General features: G+C 41.2%; 1 protein-coding gene across 1 annotated transcript; it reads right to left on the minus strand.

Moving 5' to 3' along the window:
• Positions 1-689: 689 nt before the first annotated feature.
• arpp21 (cAMP-regulated phosphoprotein, 21) lies at positions 690-15,230 on the minus strand. The gene is given in 21 exon segments (XM_042507165.1): positions 690-1,223; positions 1,353-1,462; positions 2,730-2,832; positions 3,877-4,032; positions 4,125-4,199; positions 4,314-4,417; positions 4,504-4,614; positions 5,080-5,270; positions 6,151-6,207; positions 6,318-6,355; positions 6,436-6,531; positions 6,642-6,741; positions 6,825-6,962; positions 7,413-7,451; positions 7,453-7,543; positions 7,725-7,836; positions 7,947-8,012; positions 8,117-8,155; positions 8,510-8,675; positions 8,809-8,970; positions 15,124-15,230. Coding segments are annotated over 19 exon segments (1,923 nt in total). The 5' UTR covers positions 8,672-8,675; positions 8,809-8,970; positions 15,124-15,230; the 3' UTR covers positions 690-1,088.
• Positions 15,231-15,580: the final 350 nt, after the last annotated feature.

The raw sequence follows: 15,580 nt of genomic DNA on the forward strand, positions 1-15,580 counted from the left end.
GGTAATTACAGCCCTACAAAAATCCCCAAATGTACTAACTCCAGCAACTCGAATGTGGAAATTTGATGGATGATTTGTTCTTCTAAATATGCAAGTATAATTGGAAAATTGTGAAAATATACTGCAGTACAAAATGACCTGTGCTGTTTTACGTGCGAGGACCGTGTATTGAGTTTTTGAGCAGGAGGGGGCGCTCAAGTCTCACAGTGAGAATCCTTCAGTGGTTTATAACTGATATCTCTGCTTTTTATATAATCTGCAACATTTTCCACATTGACTTGTTTTCATGAGCATGAAAACCTGAACATTACTGCTCGACTGTACGAAAGCTCCCACTGAGCAAGCGTCTCTCCTAATAACACCAAGACTCCCATAAACTAAACGCCCTTAACGATTAACCATGTTAATGCAAAATCCTTCACTTGCTTGTTAGTTATTCAGACATTTAAAATAATGACATTCATCTCCCGTTTATGAACTCAATGGTAGGTTAACAACCTATAACTCTGCTTTTCCACAGCGCAAACATCACTTTGATTATCATATGATATAAATATGAACAGAAAGTAATAAAATGTACTATATTTCCTGGTGTATGTATCTCGCCTCCCCTGCATCCATTTGCATTAGCGTCATCAACATCAGAGGAAACAAAGAGCCGGGATGATATAGAAATGTGACGTCGTCAATCCAGCCACAGCAGTTTATTCTATTCACACAGTGCATTTCCTTGGAACACAATATATAATTTAATATCAATATAAAACTCCATTTGTGTATATAAATTATGCATTCAATACAGCAGCTCTGATATATACTATTAAGCTTTGGTACAGTGGTACATTTCTGTGAGTGAGTCAGTGTGTGTGTGTGTGTGTGAGTGTGTGTGTGTGTGTGTGTGTGTGTGTGTGTGTGTGTGTGTGTGTGCACATGCTTGTTATGAGTGTGAACGGTGTGCCCTGTGGGCATCGTCAGGAGGAAGGCGGGTTTAGGTGAGTGTGAAACAAAAGGTGTTAAGAATGTGTGCGTGTGAGTTCACACAGGAACTTCATCGCTCCATCCGTTGAGGCATCATCAGTACTGTGCGCTCAGGCCGGGGCGCTGAGGTTGGTGCAGCTGGGAGGATGGCAGCTGCCGTGGTGGGAGGGTGGGGGCACCACGCAGCAGTAACCCGCCTCCCCACCAACAACTTTACTTTGGGGATAGGACAGTGAAATTCCTCCCTGCACAATGAAAAAATAAAGTTGGAGTGAAGAATTTGCAACCACAAGCACTTTCTGAAGTGCTTAACGCTTCTTTCGGGGGCTGAGATGTTTGATGCCAAACGACACCTTTGGGTGCTCTGTGTTTACCTGAACCATGCTACGGTGCTGATGAGAGGCCATCGGTGAGTAGGTCCCCAGCACAGCCTGGGCCTGGGTGTGCGACGACGGCTGCACCCCTACAGCAGGGGCGTAACCTGCTGCGAACACACAGTTAAATAAGAGATTATTAACAAAATATTTCATCACTGCAATTAGTTTAGCAAAATGTTAATATAAGAGTCAAGCCACGAGAGAATTTCAGAGTTATTTTAAAAAGCTACCAGGAAGCTTAGATAAAACATTAACAAACCATTCTCCATCCTGCAAAACTCACCTGAATGCATCCAGACTGAAACACATCATGCCCTACTCTGTTGCTTATCCGTGCCTTTTTATGTTCGTTTTTTTTTTTTTTTATCATAAACATTCGTACATTTGATGCAATACAGTTCAGTAGCGCTGCAGCATACTACCATCAGTTTCTAGAATAATCATAAAGGTAGTGATATAGTTATTTTTGGCTATTTATTGCATAAAAGTTTGTACAATATACTGAAAAAAGCACAATTTTTATTTATTTATTTTATTGTGTAAGACATTGATAACACAACTGTTATCACCCTTTATTGTTTTGTAAGTCAGTTACATCTGTACATCTTTTGTTGCCATTTTTGGCATTTGGTCATTTGTCAGCATGTCCATATTGTCTACATTTGTATGCACGAATTGGTAAATAAAGGGAATTGTTAGTGGTCATATATATATATATATATATATATATATATATATATACACATAGACAAGTAAAACAAATTGATTATTTTTTATTTATAAGCATTTAGGGATTTTTCTGTTTTCATTATCATTTATTTTAGCTGAATTTAAAAACTGACTTAAAAACCATATAAAGTCTTTCAGTGCTTGTTGTGGATTTTTGTTCAGATACATTTTAATTTATTGGCAACATTAAAAATTAACAGCAACAAAAAGAAACAGTGCTGTGGAAATACAATCGCATTTTGACTTCATTCATGCCATCCTGTTGATGAAGTCATTTGTTTTACACGTCGCCGCTCTGAGTCTTGAGTATGATTATATACATAAATTTTAGTTTATTGTGTTAACAGCCACTGATGCCTAGAGAGTCCTGACGGACTGTTTGCAGCCGTTTCACAATTCGCTCATGAAGATGTACTAAATTCTGACATATGATGACAGTGTTGAAATGTGTCTCTCCTCTGTTTTTGTCGTTGAATAGAAGCAGCAGGAAAAGAGACCGGTTCACTGTGAGACCCTCAGACTACATCTCTGACAGTGTAACGGCCCCCTCCTCTACTGCCACAGTCCCGCGCTGGTCTCTCTCTCTCTCTCTCTCTCTCTCTCACACACACACACACACACACACACACACACATTGGTTAGTACCTGTTGGTTGTGCTGCTTGGCTTTGGATGTGCTGGCTCGGTGAGACAGGCTTGCATGGGTGCTGAGCTGAGGTAGGGTACTGGCCGTAATAATACACAGGCAACTGTAAAAAAAAATAATATGAATAATACTGGCTTAATTCTTACTGTTATGTACCTTAAATTCTTCCTTTAAATTAATTTAAATAAATTACCATATCACAGTAATTATATTATACAGAATTTATATACAAAGCAACATTTTCAACACCTTACATGACCATAAAATGACTGTTTGCCCGGTGTTTTTCAAACGTAACGGATTCAAACTATTTTACAGCCAGCTGGCATACATGGCGTGAGAGACGACACGCAGGGAGAAAATGAAGAAACGCACATGATGGTTAACAAAACACTCTCACACATCGATGCATATAAGAGCTATGTTACGTCGACAGCTACAGAAAATAAATTTGCTACTGAGTTACATTACACGGGAGGTTACCTGCAGAGGATTACTCCATCAATTAATGTCATAAGACACAACAAAGTTCCATAATTTTCCAAATCACTTAACAATTTTTACTAATTCCACAACTTTTCCAGGCCTGGAAAATGGGAACGTGGGAATCCTGCATGCTCTAAATCAAAAAAAGGCACATGAAAAATATAAATCCAGGTTTCTCACACATTTTTGTGGAGAAAATTTAAAAACGTTTCCATGTGTTCTCAAGGACCAGTGATAACATTTGTATTTTGGAAAAACATGCATGTCACTGTGTCTGCGGCACCTGTATGAGTTTTCCATTTTTATTTAGCAAATAAACAGTTTGAGTTATTTTGCCTTACTTGACGTCACACATCCTTCGATGTGACTGCAGTATTGATACTGAAATGGTATATCGTGCAGCCATAAGTCAACATATATTAGAGCTAACAGCTAACTCTAAGAAAATATATTCACTGTACATTAAATTACATGGACGGTTATCCCCAAAAAACTATTTTTATTACACACAACAAGCTTCCATGACTTTTCAAAAACTTTCAATCATTTTTACTAATTCCATGACTTATTCCAGGCCTGGAAAATGAGACTGTTAAATTCCATGACTTTTTCAGTTTTTACATGACCGTGGGAACCCTGTAAAGCACGTTTGAATGCATACCTGAGGTGAGGGTTGGCAGTAGCTGGGGGGGCTGGGAGGGGGAGGAGGAGGGGGAGGAGCTGCATAGATGTAACCCTGACTGGGAGGGTAGAGGGGCGGAGCTTCACCCGTCGACTGACAGCTCACATGAGCGAACTGCGTGGAGAGATCCTCAATCTGTGGGTCAAGAGAAAGCAGGTCAACAAGCACACGAAACACAAACATACTGTAAACACATGCATGTGTGGCCGCTGCACAGCAGTACATACTGTGGTGTATGGCTGTGAGGGAGTGACAGGCAACATCTGTGGAGCTGTGTACGAGACAGACGAGTACTGAACCACCTGAGAGGGACACACATATGGGGACAGAGATAAAGAAACAGACAGCGACGTGTATGTATGTCAGTCTGAACATGGCTTGCAAGTCAAACACTTCCTGCTCAGTGTGCGTGCTACCTGAGAGGGAGAGCCTTGAAGCTGAGGCTGGCTCCTGATTGGCTGCTGGCTGTCCGGAGGGTTGTACACAGCAGGGGTTCCATCAGGGTTCAGGAAAGGCTGCCCTGAGAGGTCAGAGGGTTGATAAGTGTGATAAATATGTATGTATTATGTATGTAATCTTACTGATGTGTGTGTGTGTGTTATGTACCAGTATGTGGGTTCACTAGTATGCTTCCTGGTGGGATCCCGTTCTCCATGATGTAGGCAGAGTTAGGAGCAGGCTCATCTGTGGACGTCAGTCTGAAAAGAGAGATGGAGCCTGAAAGAGAAGAAGTGAAAGAGTGATTAGAGATGAGCAAAGTTTTATCATCAAGACACATAATAAATTAACATTCAACATCTTTAATCTGATTTTTTTTTAACCGCCTTTGCTAAAAACATACTGAGTGCAGCACCTAAGCAATGACGTATTTTTCTTGAGAGGATGACTGGAGGTGTTGTGTGAAAATTTACAGCTATGGTGTGAACGTTCATGGATTGAGTTATATCTTCACACCAGAAGAACTTGCACTGCTTTTTGCTAATTAACTGTAGCTGAATACAGAACAGACATCATTTAAAAACAGTGATTTTCCCAAGTGTGGCGCAGCGATGAAATCTGCTAATACGTTTGCTTGCAGACAGGTAGAGAGGAGTGAAGTGTCTCACCCTCGATGACTGTAATCACACCTTTAAGGTGTGACAGAGAAGTGATAAAGAGTCTCTAAATGTTATTCTGATGCACCTGAACCGCGTGCGTCCCAGCTGTGGTTGGCAACTTGGCGGGGCTTTGGGGCGGGACTCGTCCATTGGTAGGAGGAATCAGAGTCTGTGCTGCTCCAAGGTCGGGGGTCGTTGCTGTAGCGACAGTCAGTCTCAGTGCTGCTCTGCCTGCTGCTGCCTGTCCAGCTGGAGCCTGAGCTGTCACGGCTCCCCCTGCGAGGGACATCCAGAATTATCCTACAGCAGGGACACTCAACTTGCTTTGCTTTGGGGCCACTTTTACAAAACGACAGGTGGCCAGGGGCATTTCTTGGATTTTAGGACATATTTAAGATTTTAAGATGCACATTTCTTGGATTTTAGGATATATTTAGGATTTTAAGACGTTTCCAAGATTTTGGGACATTTCAAAGATATTTCTTGGATTGTAGGATGTTTCTAAGTCTTAGTGACATTTCGAGAATTTCAGGAGGTTTCTAAGATTTTAGGATATTTCTAAGATTTTATGATGTTTCTAGGATTTTGGATGTTTCTAGGACTTTAGGACATCAGGGACTTAGCTAGGACCTCTGTTAGGGGGCGTGGGCGATCCTCCACTGGCAATTTTCTTGATAAACAAGTCCTTTTTTGATGGCGTTTTATGCACATTGGAAACTTAAATATACTAAAACTATAAGAACAATTCCCAGTGTGCATCACTTTCTTTTTGTGTCAATTAGAAACTGGTTGGGGTGCACCTGGCACCCTATCAGGGGCCAGATTTGGCTTGCAGGGCGTAAGCTGAGTGTCACTGTCCTACATTCTTATTGCTGCATGAGAGGCATGCTGTTTATGTGAATGGTGGACAAAAGTGGCTTCCACACCTGCTGAAACGCCACACACAATGAAGGCCATGCACACATTCATGGACATAAATCATCTATAAAAAACATTCCCTTCAGTTATTTTCATTCAGAAGTTCTAAACACTCAATAGAAAAAAAAATCTAGGTCTTCATTTTGTTTCCACTGCAGATTTTGAAAAGCTCTGTTGCAGCCAAGCTGACCAGATTAAGATGATAAATGACTACGCATCTGTGCAGACAGAGCTCTACCTGAAGAGCTGCCTTCTCCTCTGGGTCTCAGCATATGGATTGTACTCCTCCACAGTCCTGCACACACACACACACACACACACACACACAGACATATATTAATGCCCTCATCTAAATATAAAAAGCTGAAAAGGCACATGGATAGTGTATACTGCAGGCAAAGTTACCTGGTTTCTGCATGGGTGTTCTCCTGGGTGCTGGGTGTCTGTAAAAGTACAGTGGAGAATTTAGTCTCCTGTATATCTCAATGTTATATCTGCCTGTCTGTCTCTCTTTCTGTCTCACCTCTTGGCTGAAGATTCGATCTCGTGCTCGTTGGTACTCCTCCTCTCTCTCCTCCATCGACTTGCTTTGCTTCTCCCGTAAGGGGTGAAGTCGGTTCTGCAGAGAGCGAAACAAAAACAGGTCAAAAACGCTGATAGGATCAATGTCAATTATAGAGGAAATTCCACAGAGACAGTGCTGCTATAGAGACAAGAGGACACACAGACCTGGTCATCTGAGCTGTTGTCTCTCTTCAGAATAATTTTCCACTGGTGGATCTCATCTGTCTTGTCCTTGTGCACCTCATCCAGAAAACGCAGCTCCGGTCTTGAAGACAAACAAGTAACAACCACCGTTACTTCACGATAAATGCGAAAAGACGAGGATTTACATGCATTATGCGTGCTTACATGCGTGTGCTGCTGGTCCTGTTGATGATGACAGACTTGCCTGTCTGGTCTACATTGTGCTCCATGCCAAAGTAGGCCGCCACCCGATGGACCAGCATACGGTGGTAGGACGACATGTGAGGAAACTTCTTAAAGGGACTGAGATGTGAAGAAAGAGAGGCAGAGAGAAAAAAAGTATAAAAGAAGGGAGTGACGAAAGAGTGGGAGGAGGGAAGAGATAGGACAGAAGGCGATAGAAGCAGGTAGATTGAGACTGGTTGTATTTTTTGGCTTAAGTCCAATTTAATTGCTGGTGGCTCACTTACACCCACACTAACATAACCGGCTCAATATATTGATCAGTACGCCAAATAAGCTGTATGGGCAGAATTATAATAGATGAGCTGAAACATATCTTAAATTAGCATGAAAACGTATTCAGTCTTAAATAGGATTTAGTGAGAATACAAGTTTTAGCTTGGCATGCCTAAAAAGGTAGATAGCTCAATGAGGACCCAAGGTTATGTTCTCTCCTTCACACACACTCACACACACACACACACACACACACACACACACACACACACACACACACACACACACACACACCCTTTCCTGTTGATCTAGTCGATCATCTCCTGCTCCACGCATCATGCGGTCTCTGGGGTTGCTGTTGAGGGTGTCGACGATAAATTGGTGCAGGTCTATGCCGGTGGAATCGGTGTACTCCATGCTGAGCTCTGAGACAGGAGAGCAGGACGTATTACAAGACAATAAAAACAAAAACACAAAAAAGCGCACTGCAATATTAAACACCCCAGGAGAACTACATCTAAATAGTGGCACTGAATCCTGTTTTATTACATTTTATTTGTTCCTCTTTATGAGATATCAATCTCACACACACACAAACACACACACCTTTGGACAGTGAATGTTTCTTTGGATCTGCGCTGTTCTCATGGTCTTCCTCCTTACAGGAAGTTCTCTCGTTGTCATGGCAGCTGGATGAGATGTTTGCGTCTGGATATGCCTGAGAGGGAGGAAAATAAAAAAGAGTAATTTGAGCGTGGTGATGAGGAGGAGGTGGATGATGATCTGGGTATGTGTGTGTGTGTGCGTGTGTGTGTGTGTGTGTGTTACCTGGGTGTCTTCAAATGGTGAGGACTCCTCACAGACAGCCATACTCCGCACTAACTTCCCTTTGGCCTGAGATGCACACACAAGCAAGCATTATTACAGATTCGTGGAGTATAATGCAATAGATATTTCTGTACAAATGAATTATGAGACGCTGCATTTTTATAGCTTACCTTAACTTTTTTCTTTGGTTGCACCTGGTTACAGCTTTTCTGCGAGTGAGGAAACAATTTGTCATAAACGGAGCATGTGGGGAGCGATAGTGGGGGTGCATCATTTTAATAATGTGGTACACTATATATTGAGTGATCATATTCAAAAAAACTGAAAAGGTAGCACATCTCAAGTCTTCAAGTGTCTCACCTCATTATAAACAAACACCTCTGAGCCAAAAAAATAAGTGAAACGAGAATATTTTGTCTTCCTTGACTTGAAGACTTGAGATGTGCTATCGTTTCAATTTTTTAGAATAAGCTCACTGGCCTTTGGGCTTAGCACTCCACTGAGAAACCAACTGTTGAAGCGCAACCTCTTTTTCTAATTACTGTATATTTAGTGTTACTCACCTGCTGCTCCAGCTTCTTACTGTCATGATGACACTCCTCATCCTCCTTCTGAATGCAGGGGGACAGGCATGGCGATGGGGAATGGCAGCTGATGACATCACATGACGTCAAATCACAAGGTTTTAGGAGGACATCTGCGCTCTCTACAGCTGCTTCAGTCATCCTGCTAAACAGCGCAAAGCGTGGACTCGTGATGTTGTTTGTCTTTCGCCACATAATGTCTTCATTTGTATATTTTACTGATATTTAAAGATATCTTTGCCTACATTTGCATGAGTCTGTGTGTGTGTTGTTCCTACCTATCTGGATTTTTTTACTGGAGAGCCTCACAGGTGAATGATGAGGTCATATATCCCATGTTCCCACAGGGCAGCAAGAAACGCAATTATCCTCTCCGCCTGTGCTCGCCTTCTCTGCTGTTCCTCTCTCTGCCGGCTCTTTACTGGTCAATGGAAAATAGCCTGAAGAGATCGAAAAACACAGGAGAAAAAAACGATGTTAGCGGTCATTCGACAACAGAGACACCACGACACACACACATATCAAACAGCTGCCAGAGCATAAAAACGTAGCTGCTGGAAATGACATCAAGTACCTAAGCTTGTATGTCTGCGTATGTGTGTGTGTGTGTAACCTCTGCCTATGCTTCCCAAACGCTCTTCTGGCTTGACAGTTAATTGCTGCTTAAAGCGTATTACTGTAAATGTGCCTGTGCGTGTGTGTGACGGTAGCAATGTAGTCCTGTGCATGGATTCGATATTTGCATGTGTGTTTACATGTGTGTAGCTCATGTGAACACATGTCTGTTGTGTGTGCCCGATGTGTCCTCGAGCTTTTCTTAGAAACAGCAGCTGTGGAGATCATCCGATCCGCCAGCACTGATATTCCCAGAATGTCGAGCTGAGTCTCTGATCCCGGTGGTGAGAATATTGCAGAGACCAAAGAGACAGACACAAGAGGAAGTGGCATTCCACCATCTTTTCCAGAGGGCCAACTGCATTCAGTGGGGACACATCCCGCTGTAAAGCAGAGCTCAAGGGGACACTTATTCCTGTAACACCTGGGGACAGAATAACGAGCTCAGAGGATGCCGAGTCCCATAACATGGTTATTTAACACCCGACTGGAGATAATAGCACTTTTTTTTTTTTTTTTTTTTAAAAAAAGGCCCCTGTCAGTCCGTGTGCAACCAAAGTGGTGTTTACTTCCTATACCGCCTCAATGAAAAAACGACATGACAGCAGTGATTCCAGCCGGCAAAAATATTCTCATTTTGGTCAAGACGCGCCTGAAATCTCTGTTGTTATTGGTCTTAAAATTTATTATGGGAATATCATCAAACTTAAATGTGATACTTTGCAATTATATAAAGTTATAATGGGTTAAAACATACTCTACTTTAGATATTAAATGTGATAAATTAACTTTGTTGTTACCACTGTTTTTATTTATATATAGACTGAGGTTTTCCAGAGGATGAAGTTATTTGATGTGACAATTCTTTGAGTTTGAGGGATTATACAAAGAGACTACAGGTGGGGAGGAGGTAATAGATATAGCATAGTGTTGCGATATTTTGTGTAGCAATACTGTATTGTTACACAAAGGCCAAGTATTGATTAATCTTAATTACATAAATTATTAATATTACAAATTTTAATTTAAATTTTCGCAGACACCTACAATAATAAAACTCAATTGCTTTTTCAGTCCACTACATACATATTGCTGCGATTAAACCTTTTTTTCTTTGGGTACATAATTTACATTTGAAAAAGTAATAAATTGCAATATATTGCAATTAATTAATTAAATACTCATTAAAATTGTTTTGTGCTAAATAATCGTGATAATACCGTCTCATCCACAATAATCCCGTTATAATCTCTAATTGACAATTAAAACTCATATCGTGATAATGGCAGCATTTCGACTTGTTGACATGATGCCATCATAAGTCAACAACAAGTGTGTCTGAAATTGCTCCCAACCAGGAGCAACTTCAGTGGTGTGCAAACATTTATAGATTGAAGACATTGTTTTTGTATTTGGCAACTGTTGAGATGTGTCATTTTTGACTGATTTGATCTTGTTGTACAATTGATATTTTATTTTAAAAAATCTGAATCTCTCTATGAGTTACTGTCGTTGTTTACAAACTAAAGAACTGGGAGATTTTTGTCCAGTTTTTACTGAATATGTGAAGGCAAACTGCATTTATACTGACATACAACTATAACACTTATTTTGTTGCAATTGTATGTTCTTGAAATGAATGATAAACAATTCAGTATTTTTGTCATATCATCAATAATATCGTGAAATATGAGTAATTGATTCATAGAGAAGGTAATCTGTGATAAATTAGAGCACAAGTGTTGCTGGATGCTGCAGCCGATTTGGATCACTGTGTCAGCTTGGTGGGCTTCTGTATACTGCCTTGGGAAGACACCTAAACATTTTATAGGACATATAACTAATGAGCCTCCCTCATGTGCTGTTGGCGAGTTCCTGCTGAGCTGTCCTTTAGCCAAACAGACCAGCTCCATGTGTGCTGCACTGTAACTGACCCTGACCTCAGAGCTCACAGAGGGGAGGGGCAAGGAAGAAACAACACGTCTCCGTTAACTCTTTGAAACCTGAAAATTGGCTTGATTTCATCCAAAAGCATGGAAAGAAGACAATGGCAACTTAACTAGAAATAACCAACTGAGCAAGAAATTTATATGAAATTAGAGAGAAAAAACCCCCAAAAGTGACAGAGCAAAAACCGAAAATGACCTGAAAAGGGTACTAAAAAAAAAAAGCAAATATTTTTTCTGCAATCCAAATTAAATATATAATTATAGCAATTATTTATATATAGTTTTCTTGATATTTTTTCCAAGGCATTTTTCCAATAAAATGTGTTCTTTTTTTTAGTTTTAGGCCTTTTGCTTGTCACCGTTTAATTTTTTTTTTTTTTGCAATTTGCAATTTGCAGGAAATTTCATGCCAAGTAGCTGATAGAATTTTCCCCACATTTTTAAAGAAATCCTGTTTCAATGGTTTGAGTACATGCGAAAGACATCTGACTGCTGTACCAGAACATTGATGTTGATTCAGGTTTTAAAGGGTTAATCATCACAATCAAATAAAAATGGTGTATAAAATCAGAGAAAGCATTCTGGTACTTAAGTATATTAGAGCTGTGAATTTAGAGCAATAGCAGCAAAAGGGAACATGACATAAACGGGACAGAGAGGGAGAAGAATGATGTGGAGCAGATGCACTACACAGAAAACAAGATGAATGGGAGGCAAGGGAAGCAGGGGATGAAGAGAGATGAGGAAAGAGTCTGCAGGGACTTAAAAGGTGAGGAGGGGTGAAGGAAGGCGATGGAGAAAGAGGGAAGTGAAGAATTAGTGATAGAGAGGCTTGCAGCACAGTCTGTCTCCGGGCTTTTCAGCCGACGGCCGTGAAGAGGGGATTTGAGTGGAGCTACCAGTTTTTGAGCTGAGCGCTGCAGAAGCGGCCGGCCGCCCGGGGAGAAGGTGTGACACGATCATTAGCGCGTGACGGATGGTGGCGGGAGGCAGGGAGCGCCAGTACCCGCTACATCATCATCCATCTGCTGCTCTCCCCGAAGCCTCCAGCCTCAGAGCCACCTACTCACCAGGACACCTTTCTTCTCCGGCCAAAAGCTGCCTGGCTCATCTACACTGACACACAGGCAGGCCAGTGGGAAAATATCCAAAACCTACTTTAGATGTTCATTGTCAGCTCAACCAAGTTACACTAAGTGCTTAAGCCCTGTACAATCCTGTTTGTAATTAAGACCACTGAAAATGTATCTTTGAATACCAGAGCTATAATTACCAGTTGTGTCATTTAACACTGAGATCTAGCGTTGTAGTTTGTATGTGTTTGGTTTCAGTATCCTGCCCTGCAGAGTATTATCTGTATATTTTTCATCTCTAAGGACAATCTTCTCAGCTTTCTTTTTTATTCGCACCCTTCCATCACTTGAAAACCAAACAGGAAAACAGAAATCATCACCGCCTATGGTCACAGAAGCTGATTGTGTTTTATCTCTGAGGTTACAGCTGAATTTAAAAAGGGGATTTCATGTTTTCTCCCTCAGCTCGGAGCTCATTAGGAAATGATTCAGCGAGAGCCTCAGAACAAGAGAGCAGGTCTCTCTGGTTTAAAATAATAATTGAGAATTTTGAGGCAAACTCAAAGCATTCAGCGCTTTGTTTATCCATAATCTTTTCAGGCTTTGCCCCTGAGTCTGTAATTGGGCTGCTTCCCTTTTCCCTCTTACATTATATAGGGTATTTTGTGTGAGAGTTTTCACCTCCCATTTATTTTTTTGTTTATTGTTGCATCTTGTGTGCCTGCACTTTTTTAAAAAAAATTGCAGCTCAATTCTTTCCCTCCTTGGCTGATTTTATTGTATCTTCGTGCTGCTGCATATTTAAGCCAAATAAAGCAGGGCATGAATTATTTCACCCTCCACTTTAAGACAAGTGAAGAACAGAAAGTAGGCTACACATGACAAAAAATTTAGGTTACATCGTCCTTTGAGTCATGAGCACCTGGGCAGCCTCTGCAGCTTTAGCACCAAAGTGACTTGTGGGTGCGACAGCTGTGTGGCTCTGCAGCTGAACTCAAACCTCAAGATGGGAAAAAAATGCACATATATGGCACATTAGAGCAGCAAGTGCTGGTGTTAAAGGGGTACTACACACAGAATTAACCCGTTCAAATGGACATAACTTTTATAGGCTGTCTATATCTATTTTAACTATCAATTGACTTTACCCAAATACACACACTTATTTGATGGGATGTCTAAAAGCCAATCACAGTGTTTCACCTCATCTAAAGTGGACTGCAGAAGAGCCACACCCCCTTTTCTTACAAGTGATGCCGATGAGGAAAGATGGGCACAAGGCATGTTTTAGTCTATAAATCATATATTTAAAATACATAATTTGTGTTTAAATGGCTTTTAAAGTAAACATCAGATGTTGTATTACTTATGCAGGTAAAAAAAAAATCATATAAAAGATTTGCACATTTAATTCAGGATGTTTTCAAAAGATATCTGTTGACTTGATGGATGGTGGATCTGAATGTCACCGGAAAATGAATATGGGAAATACAGGTTTATATGGGAACATACTGTTCTGATTTGATTTTCTAATGATACAATGAGCTTATAATGCATCTTACTGATTACGTTCACGGAATATTCACCTTTGAAGGTTTTCCACATACTGTTTTCAGGAGATGCTTCAGACATTAAGGATATTTTTAGTCAAATGACAAAAATGAACACCTATAGGCTGTGTGTGTGTGTGTGTGTGTGTGTGTGTGTGTGTGTGTGATGTGTTTTAAAGCATCACTTTATACACTGATATGAGTTAATTTATTCATTAAAAATAATCTAACATTTTTTGTTCAAAAAAGGTCCAATAAGGCCATCAATAGTTATTTTCACTTTAAGGTTATTTCTGATTTAAGATTCTTTGTCCATTGGTATGGAAAGAAAAAAAACCACAGGAAAGTGTCCTCATAACACTTTTTTTTGCTTATGATTTATGAATACATTTAGAATAGAAATTCATCATTGCAATATTTTTTTTGTTTTTGGAGCATTGTTAGGTTCTGAACGGGTTAAACAACTCCTTATAGCTCAGTCTAAAACTGGTGGCATCTTGACTGTGTCTCTGACGGGGGATGCGGTAAGTAAAACAAACAGGTGTCATCTTCATGCACAACTTTTGCGGCATCCTGTTGACCCATATAACATAACGGGACACATTACGGAGCACGATCGGGTTTGTGCGATCTACTCTCGGGATGGGACTCTCCCACATTGGGGTGCCGATCGCAGGAAACCGCTGCGAACCGTGTCTGTTGGGTGTTTGTGTGTCGCATTACTGTGACCCAGGCTTAGCTGACACACCGGGCTATTTTTACCCCCGGGCAGGGAGTGGACCTCCTGCTCCGGGACTTCACCGGGCTGTCAGCTGCATGTGGAGCTCGGGGGACGCTGGGCGAAGGATACACAGCAGGACCTCTAACATTAAACTCGGATTTATAACAGAAAGACACTTTTGTCTCACGGAAACACAACTAAAATCCTTAAAACTCACATTTGTGCCCTCAAACACACAAGCAATCAGAATGAATGAAAGACAGCTGGTCAGAAATCCGTTAAAAATCCAATCTCTTCATCTTAGTAACGTTTAACACAGGTAGCTAAAAAAAAAAATGCACACACACAACACATTTACTGGCTCCTAAATGATCGTTATCATTCATTCAGCGGTGTCGCTAACGTTACAGACCCGGGGGAAATGTGACTGCTCCGGCGCGCGGTTAGCTAGTTTGATCCCCTAATGTAACCGTCTTCGCATAAGAGTTTCCGCTAAATTATTGATATTCTCCAAACCTAATGTGTTCTTTTGTTATCCTAACTCCAGATCAGGTGTGATTAATATCGCAAAAGTAAAAACAAGACGAGCGGAAACAGCATCAAAAGACAGCAACAACCAGCGGAGTGACCGTTAATCGAGCTAGCCGAGGAGATGTCCTCGCGGAGAGAGTGACCGTTAGCTTACCGTGAGGTGACGTCTTCCTCTCTCCGTGTGGGCTTCTGCCGGTGTAGCTTACCGACCGACCGACTAACTGCCGTACACCCAGCGTCTGTTGACTGTGAGGTCCGTTGCTCCTCCTCCGCCTTTTGCCTGTCTCTGTCGGAGCAGGGGGAGCACAGGGGGAGGAGTGGGGAGGAGGACCGACAGCTCTGAACCCTGAGCCACGCGCCCACACACACGCGAGGAATGCACGAGAGCCAGCCCTCTCCACCAGCCCACTCATCTCTGTCTCTGTCCCTGTCTCTCGCTCTCGTACTGTCTGTCTCTCTTTGTCCTCCATTTCATATCAACTCAATTAAATTCCCTTTACTACTGCAATATTACTGCAATAACTGACATCAACACTTGACACAACAAGAAATACTCTCGTAGCTTTATCAGAGATTTATATATATATATATATATATATATATGTGTGTGT

This window comes from Plectropomus leopardus, chromosome 18 (genome assembly GCF_008729295.1).
Source record: "Plectropomus leopardus isolate mb chromosome 18, YSFRI_Pleo_2.0, whole genome shotgun sequence".
NCBI lineage: Eukaryota > Metazoa > Chordata > Actinopteri > Perciformes > Serranidae > Plectropomus > Plectropomus leopardus.